The following is a 9594-nucleotide window of genomic DNA, read 5'->3' as shown; positions in this document are numbered from 1 at the left end:
ACATACTTTTAGCCAAGTACAGTCTTGTTACTATTAAGTAACGTGCGGTTCGTGAAAGTAAGCATCCATCTGAAAGCTACGGTATATACATATCGTCGAACATGTATACTTAGTTGTGTATTTTCTTTTTCGGTCGGAAGGGCCCACTCACAGGCGACTTATTCGGTGTGCTGACAAGACGGCACAAGGACGACACCTCAAGGCCACAAATATTTTAAGATGTCAAGGCTGTGTGCGGAAGGGAATCAGCAAGGGAAGAATCCAAGCAATTACGCTAACAACTCAAGGCTTCATATGGCGATGTTCAAAGGTCAGACATCCAGTCAATGAGAGATATCAGTAGAGAATAACTAGTACTCAAGCACTGGGTAAGAAACGGCTAGAATGTCCATTCATAGTTAATCCGCTGTAAAATTTATGTCAATTGAAATCTACCCCTCTTAGACAAATGTGATTCAGGCGCTGAGAATGCCCACTATAGTGTATTAACATTTGACGATTACTAACAATTAATCATGAATTAAAGGAATATATCAGAATACGATTAAATTTACCACCAACTAACCCTGTAATTTGATTTGAACACATATTCACTCACCGAGGTGGTGTCTTGCCATGCTACCGATCCGAAGTTGTGTCTTTGGGAAAGTCACCTTACACGAATTTACACTTAACCCAGGTTATCTGTCTTCGTTTGAAGTCTTTGAAGAGGTAAAGGCGGTGGATGGAGAGGGCTGGACTACGCTTGCCAATACCGTGCCCTAAACGTACAGATAACAACCCACTGTCCCTACGGCATTTAGAAAAAGACTATAGGACTACCTTTACCTTCTTCACACACACGAGCCAAACAGACATGGTCTTATGTCTCTCCAGTAAGTAGTGAAGAAGATAAGTAATCACTAGTTTACAAAACAGTAACAAACATATCTATAATACGATATAATTTGTCACATATCAAACCCGTAACCTGATCCAAACACATGTACACACACGCGTCACTTTGCAAGTTTTAATTCAAAACACAGCGGGCATCGACTCATTTGTTAGCCACACAGATGGTCGGATACTGTAAATGCAGAAACGTTCGCGGTGGTTCAATATTTGCGGTTTTCGCGTTGAACGCTTCACCGCGAATTCAAAACCACCGCGAACATTTTTCCATGGCAGTAAGAGACTACAGTGCATGGTGCTACCGCGAACATAAAACCACGGCGAAATATATGTCCCTTTTCCCGCTACCGCGAATTTAAACCCCTGCGAACTTAAAAACTTACAGGTTTTCCAGACGCTACCGGTACTGTCATCGGCGGATTTACGAGGTCTTAGCGTGCCTTTATCCTTTTATGCCACACAAACATAACGGTTTCGATGACACGATGTCTGGGGACCTAAACAGGCCAGCTACTCGGCTCCAAGGACATCGTATCCTGCAGGAAAGTCTTGAGGTGGAAACCGGGACATGACAACTTAGGGGCTCTAAACGGGACAACTTAGGGGCTCTAAACGTTACGGGACAACTTAGGGGCTCTAAACGTTACGGGACAACTTAGGGGCTCTAAACGGGACGACTTAGGGGCTCTAAACGGGACAAGTTAGGGGTTCTAAACGGGACAACTTAGGGGTTCTTAACGGGACAACTTAGGGGTTCTAAACGGGACAACTTAGGGGTTCTAAACGGGACCACTTAGGGGTGTTTTGCCGGAACACCGGCCGACGTCCTACATGTACAGCAAAGGCCCTTTTCTGACAACCAATCTTTGCAGTTGACGTTTTGGTAACCATTTTCAGGTTAAACTGGCAAAGTTAATAGCTAGTGGTCTTTTGGGCCCTGGGGCCGAGGACTGCCTTGAAACCACAGCTGAGCACTCGGGTCTCCCTATTCTCACCAGAGGATTTACGAGCGCATGGTCTTTTTAGCGAATGCCCACAAACGCCCACTCTAGAGAAGTCCGCGCTGCACGAATCTCATTTTTTTGGCTTGGAATATGTCCACGTTGTGCTCCCATGTATTAATCCTGAGTTTCAAGTCAATCCATTGACCCGAAGTGACATAAATCAAAGTTTTCGATTCTCGATGGTCTTTTTAGCGAACGCCCAGCAAAATGTCTTTTTAGCGAATGCCCACTATATCCACAAAAATATCGGCCGTCGCACAACGACACCTAACCTACCGCCACAAACATGTTCAAGATAGTGTCCCATTGATGTGTACGGAGTTTCCGTGCTTTACAAGCATTTTAAGTCCCTGTTTTTGGTCAAAATGTACGGCGGCGATACTACCATACATTCACTATAGCAATTCAAAATGGCGGGCACTAGTCATGTGACCTCCTTGCGGGACTGTTCTATAAGTATCGCGGGAGGGACTGTTGTAGCATAGCTAATCATACAACCATTTTAGAGTGAATTCTGAACAAGATTTTCATTTCATAGTGCTATCATCTGACTGATATTTACATTGTGGTCCTTTTTTCTGTGCTATTATTACCCAGGTTTGAGGAACTTAGTGTAAATATGGATATTGATTCACCTCAGTGCCCAATTAATGTACAAAAGGCTCAGACACATTAGTGTTATAAACCTGACTAGGGGCAGGTAACCAATACTAGAAAAACATAGCTATTTATTATTAACAATACTATTTACATTATAATAATAACTCTTCACCAAACTGGACTTTTCTTATCTTTATTTATCACAGAAACATTGTTACAATGAGGATTTGATTAGATGAGTATCTGTTACAGTGTGTACAAACTTATTTCAAATACAAAAATGTATTTCGTTTCACTTCCTAAATATTTTTAAAGTATTGGAAGAAGTTGACACATAAACAATATTAATTGCATTATTTGTGTGCAGAAAAATGAGACCACATGCTATTAATAGCCTAATAAAATGTTGGAACATGGCACGAGCGGGCTCCTCTTCTGAGTACAGAAAGGAAATGTTTTATAACATTTACTAGTAGTTATTACGTAGAAACTTTCAACTGTAAAATGTACCTTTATTAACATTTACAAACAATTTTTTTTTTCTCTTCTTAATAAATGACAACAATACAGGTAAGTAAGGTGTGTTTCCTTTTATAACAGGCCATGTAAGACGCCGTACAGGTAAGTAAGGTGTGTTTCCTCTTATAGTAGACTAGGTAAGACACCGTACAGGTGAGTAAGGTGTGTTTCCTTGACTACAGACTAGGTAAGACACCGTACAGGTAAGTAACGTGTATTTCCTTTCAGTACAGACCAGGTAAGACACCGTACAGGTGAGTAAGGTGTGTTTCCTTGACTACAGACTAGGTAAGACACCGTACAGGTGAGTAACGTGTATTTCCTTTCATTACAGACCTGGTAAGACACCGTACAGGTGAGTAAGGTGTGTTTCCTTTTATAACAGACTAGGTAAGACACCGTACAGGTGAGTAACGTGTATTTCCTTTGATTACAGACCAGGTAAGACACCATACAGGTGAGTAACGTGTATTTCCTTTGATAACAGGCCAGGTAAGACACCATACAGGTAAGTAAGGTGTGTTTCTTTTTATAACAGACCAGGTATGACACCGTACATGTGAGTAACGTGTATTTCCTTTGATTGCAGACCAGGTAAGACACCATACAGGTGAGTAACGTGTATTTCCTTTCATTACAGACCAGGTAAGACACCGCACAGGTGAGTAAGGTGTGTTTCCTTTGTCTATAGACCAGATAGGGTATTACACAGGTGAGTAAGGCGTCTTTCCTTTGCCTATATACCATATAGGCCATTATACAGGTCAGTAAGGCGTCTTTCCTTTGCCTATAGACCAGATAGGGTATTATGAAGGTTAGTAAAGCAACTTTCCTTTGCCTATAGACCAGATAGGGTATTATACAGGTGAGCAAAGCAACTTTCCTTTGCCTATATACTACCATATAGGCCATTATACAGGTAAGTAAGGCGTCTTTCCTTTGCCTATAGACCAGATAGGTATTATACAGGTGAGTAAAGCAACTTACTTACCTGTATAATGCCCTATCTGGTCTATAGGCAAAGGAAAGACACCTTACTCATCTGTGCGGTGTCTTACCTGGTCTGTAATCAAAGGAAATACACCTTACTCACCTGTACGGTGTCTTACCTGGTCTGCTATAAAAGGAAACACACCTTACTTACCTGTACGGCGTCTTACATGGCCTGTTATTAAAGGAAACACACCTTACTTACCTGTATTGTTGTCATTTATTGTAATGTTAATAAAGGTACATTATACAATTGAAATTTTCTACGTCATAACTAAATGTTATAAAACATTTCCTTTCTGTACTCAGAAGAGGAGCCCACTCGTGCCATGTTCCAACATTTTATTAGGCTATTAATAGCATGTGGTCACATTTTTCTGCACACAAATAATGCAATTGATATTGTTTATGTGTCAACTTCTTCCAATACTTTAAAAATATTCAGGAAGTGAAATTAAATACATTTTTGTATTTGAAATAAGTTTGTACACACTGTAACAGATACTCATCTAATCAAATTCTCATTGTAACAATGTTTCTGTGATAAATAAAGATAAGAAAAGTCCAGTTTGGTGAAGAGTTATTATTATAATGTAAATAGTATTGTTAATAATAAATAGCTATGTTTTTCTAGTATTGGTTACCTGCCCCTAGTCAGGTTTATAACACTAATGTGTCTGAGCCTTTTGTACATTAATTGGGCACTGAGGTGAATCAATATCCATATTTGCACTAAGTTCCTCAAACCTGGGTAATAATAGCACAGAAAAAAGGACCACAATGTAAATATCAGTCAGATGATAGCACTATGAAATGAAAATCTTGTTCAGAATTCACTCTAAAATGGTTGTATGATTAGCTATGCTACAACAGTCCCTCCCGCGATACTTATAGAACAGTCCCGCAAGGAGGTCACATGACTAGTGCCCGCCATTTTGAATTGCTATAGTGAATGTATGGTAGTATCGCCGCCGTACATTTTGACCAAAAACAGGGACTTAAAATGCTTGTAAAGCACGGAAACTCCGTACACATCAATGGCACACCATCTTGAACATGTTTGTGGTGGTAGGTTTAGGTGTCGTTGCGCGACGGCCGATATTTTTGTGGATATAGTGGGCATTCGCTAAAAAGACATTTTGCTGGGCGTTCGCTAAAAAGACCATCGAGAATCGAAAACTTTGATTTATGTCACTTCGGGTCAATGGATTGACTTAAAAATTTAGGATTAATACATGGGAGCACAGCGTGGACATATTCCAAGCAAAAAAATGAGATTCGTGCAGCGCGGACTTCTCTAGAGTGGGCGTTTGTGGGCATTCGCTAAAAAGACCCTCCCACGAGTCCTACGTGTCCCTTCCGTGGTATGCGACAAAATTGGAGTGTATTAATCCTCCGTTGACAGCCTAAATCTCCGCTATATATGGCCGGCAAGCTGCGACAAACGCAGTGCGTCGAACGCCTTGGCTAGATCTGAGGTTTAGAGACGTGATAACGGGTGACACATCGGTAAACATCCCTCCGGCATAACGTCCGGCGTAACGCATGAGGTCTGTTCTCAGGGACAGCCTGGTACCATCCTCCGTAGCAATAACCTGGAATCCAGTCTCTTTGTGGCACGGCCAACCGTAGTTAGTGTAGGCTCTCTACGGGGCCCAGTGCAGCTTTCAGCCGCCGGGACAATCGTTCAAACCCGGTAGGATTTTCACGCGGTAGGACAAAGCTTACATCAACTACGGTAGGCCGAGCCACAAGGAGACTGGATTCCAGGTTATCGTAGTTACCGCTGGCTCATTCTAATGTGGAGTCGTGTAGCGTAAGTTCATGGCGTTTGGCCCAGAAGCAAGATGTCATGGGCCATTACTGTCATGGTACCTTAGGAAAGGCACTCTACACGCTAGCGCTTTTCTCACTCCACCCAGGTGTAAAAATGGGTACCTGACTTCGGTTGGGGAGGTAAAAGGAGATGGAAGGAGAGGGTTGACCTCCGCCTTCCAACACCGTGCCCTAGACACACTGAATATTAGCCCACTGTTATGGGACTCCCTACCATTCTTCGTGATTAGCAAGGGAAAATATTGAGTCAGCAGAAACTACGAAGGATGGTATAAAAGCTAAGCTGATTTTGGGATCTTATTGATTTTTATTACTCATTTTGTTTCTTTTTATTCCGCTTATCGTAACACTACAAAATGAAAGCATGACAAACATAGAAAATAACGAAACGCACATATATAACAGCAAAATGAGACGTCAGAACATTACAAGGTCTTCTCTCTGTGTCTTTCCATCTACAATAATAGAATATAGGAAAAATGTCATCAAATCACAAAACCTTACGATGTAACCTACCCCAACCCGTAAAAATTCCCCGGCCAACGTTAATTGAACTGGGCGGGCGGGCTACACTTCCAACACAGTAGAGATATAAGCGGGCCGACAACTGAATGGTTACCAAGCTACAAAATCTAGATATTATCCATTGCATCCTTTATTTACTACGAACCTTGATAGGTTGTGTAAACAGTATCGAAGCAGCGTTCTTTTATCCCTGATACCAAGGAGGTTAGAAAAAATTTTAACCTCCTTACTGCTACAATTAACTGTGAACTATAAATATAATCAAAATAGCTCCTTATGCAGCCTTACACTAAAGTTACAGTCACAGATAGGCAGACTCTCTTTTGACGACCTATCACACCCCGTCTAACAACTACACTATTCAAACGCATTAAAACGCATTTAAGATAATTGGATCCAAAACTCTATGTATTACGTTGCAACCTGTCTTAGATTAGTTCAGACTAAGTTGTGATATATAAGTTCCCTTTCAGAGAAATGCAAGACTGGCAAATATTTATAAATAACTTTTTATCCTATCTTACTTGTGATATGTAGTCGCTGTTTTTATGATTTAGCGTAGAGTGTTGCCAGGCCCCAAGAATGAAGCAAGATGACTACAAAATAGAAAATATCCCGGTACACAGGAAATAACATATGTACACCATGGAATAGCCCGGAAGCCAGACTCCTTGGGTCAAGGGCTAACGCCTCTGGGTCCTGGAAAAAGTCTGGCTGCTAGGCTAACACTGGGACAAACTATGCTCCAGAAAACGACATGGTGAGTCTTTTTTAGGGTGGATTTCAATGTAAGATATGAGGAGGTAACTTACTGGGGCAGTCCCTCTCGTCCGAGCGGTCTCGACAGTGGGCCACCCCGTCACACAGCCGGGTCCTCTCCAGGCAGTACCCGTCCGCACACCGGTAGAAACTCCTCGGGCACGGGAACTGCCCCTCCCCGAAGGGACAGCGAAGCGCCACCGCTAGCAACCCAAACACCACGCTGACCCTGAGCTGCATTGTCAGCCCGCTTTGATGTGAGTGAGACTTCCCCCCGAACAGAGCACAGACACGCTAACACAAGATGCGCGGTCGGTTCCTTTCCCGGAGTGTAAAGTTAACCTCTAAAGGCTCTGGTATCAATCTGGGTTCGTCGCCTTATCTGGGGCTCTGCATGGAGTTCCGACAACTATTTGATTCCGGAGAGCTGCCTGGTACATGTCACGCTTTATTCATCAGGAGGCCAATTAGCAAAATTTGGTCACTAGACGCTACGAATTACGGGGAAAAAATACTTTTCAAGACTTAGTGATGGAACATGAAAATATCTTTGCCTCCCGGAAAAACACATGCGGACCCTACGTGCGTGTTCCTTGCCTCATCTGGCGAGGCGACTTTCTGAAGGCGTTTCAGGCGCGCGGAATGATGTTCGCCGTTTGTCGACAAGCTGCCTATAAATAACAGTCATCCGAAGTCTGTTTGTTTATGTTTGAAATGAGGTGTCTTGATGTGTGGGGACAACACACTGATCAGGGCTGGATTGTTTTTACTCAAAGAGGATGTGAAGGGCAAGGTGTTTATCTGTTGTGTGCAGAACTGTAATGGAAACAGAAATGCAGGACTGTTGTCTGAATGAATGAATGAATGAATGAATGAATGAATGAATGAATGAATGAATGAATGAATGAATGAATGAATGAATGAATGAATGAATGAATGAATGAATGAATGAATGAATGAATGAATGAATGAATGAATGAATGAATGAATGAAGACCTTTATTGCACACTTTTTGCCACACCGGGCTAAGTACAGGTCACAACAAGACGTGTTGAAAAGATATAGTTCAGAGATACAAATTGAAGGGGAAGAAAAAAGAAGCTGTAACAAATATATTATGTTAAGAGTCTAAAACGCTCCTTCTCGTTTGTTACCACTTTCTCCAGCATTCTAGATATGAGAAATCTGAAGAAGTACTGACGCCAGTTCACATTTATCCGTGGGGTTCACCTTTATCCATGGGGTTCGAATTCGGGGAAGGATATCCGGCCTGGTTGGAGCTACACTGTCTTTAAGGTTAAGATTGGATGTTAAATGGAAGTCCCGTGTTCGAAGAGGTACCTAGAGCATATTACAACAGCCTCATTACTCCGATGGGTAACGCTAGTTCACCTTTACCCGCGGGGTAACCTATATCCGACATATTTTTTAAACAGGATATTTAGGGATATCAAGTCGAAGGACGATGGAGTCAAACTGCAATATTCTTGATATTTCCTATATATTCATATTGCAATCTAAAATCGTCCGTGTGCATCATACTGTATGCCCTATTGCCGTTTTTTTAATCAACGGATATAGGTTACCCCGCGGATAAAGCGTTACTTTCATTTCCTTCTGTGAGTGACGATTGACCCATGGGTTGATTGATCTACTTGTTCTATTTGAAGAAAGAAACGTCGCCTTGAAGTACTTCTCCGTGTCATTGTCTCACAAACGGTTCAGTTCAGTTCAGTTCACCTTTATTTATACTGGTAAGCCCTATCGGCCAACATGTAGGCCGTTGTTCCTAGAGGACCAGTTAAGGACCAGTTGAGGGGAGGTGTCACGGGAGAAAATAAATAGATAAGCAAATAGAACATTAATACAGTTATTTACACTAGATACAATCATAATATCAAATTCAAACTCATAATATCGATATCAGCTAGCAGTTCGAAATTAATCCATGTCGGAAGGCTCGCAAAGAGGGAGAATTCCGTACATCTTCTGGGATGACGTTCCATACTGCCGGACCCGCCACCGCTAACGACCTCCTCACACACTCCCTGCTCACACGGGGCGCAATCAACTTCAGGGTTGAAGATTGTCCCACTGAAACCTTGGCCTTTTGAATAAGAAACGAAATTTGAATTTAGCAAAAAAGGTCACAGTGCATGAAAAGGCATAATAGACCAGTCTAGAATCACTTCCAATAAAAATTGAATTTTGAATCATCACCCGTCCAAAACTGAATTTGAAAAAATCCCCCTTCTGTGTGCAAAAAATGGACTCTTCCATGTAAAGTAGAGCAGTCCAAAAATACATCCGCTAAAATAGGACTTTGACATAATCACTGAAGTCCAAAAAATGGATTTTAAAAAAGCCCCCCTCCATGCAAGAATGGACTCTTCCAGCACACCCATGTAAAATTGCAAATTAGACCAGTCCAAAAATAAACCTACTGAAAGACTTTGACAAACTAGAA

The 9594-nt window shown here is 41.8% G+C and overlaps 1 protein-coding gene across 1 annotated transcript in view; it reads right to left on the bottom strand.

The window, feature by feature from the left end:
* The window catches only part of LOC118410886 (basement membrane proteoglycan-like), a 34862-nt gene extending 27379 nt beyond the window's left edge, over positions 1–7483 (bottom strand). The window contains exon 1 of the mRNA XM_035812769.1: positions 7181–7483. Within this exon, the coding sequence (XP_035668662.1) occupies positions 7181–7367 (187 nt within the window). The 5' untranslated portion in view covers positions 7368–7483. The remainder of the gene's footprint in view (positions 1–7180) is intronic.
* Between the last annotated feature and the right edge of the window lie 2111 nt (positions 7484–9594).

Source organism: Branchiostoma floridae, chromosome 3, assembly GCF_000003815.2.
Source record: "Branchiostoma floridae strain S238N-H82 chromosome 3, Bfl_VNyyK, whole genome shotgun sequence".
Taxonomy (NCBI): Eukaryota; Metazoa; Chordata; class Leptocardii; order Amphioxiformes; family Branchiostomatidae; genus Branchiostoma; species Branchiostoma floridae.
This window is presented reverse-complemented; position numbering and strand designations above follow the sequence as displayed.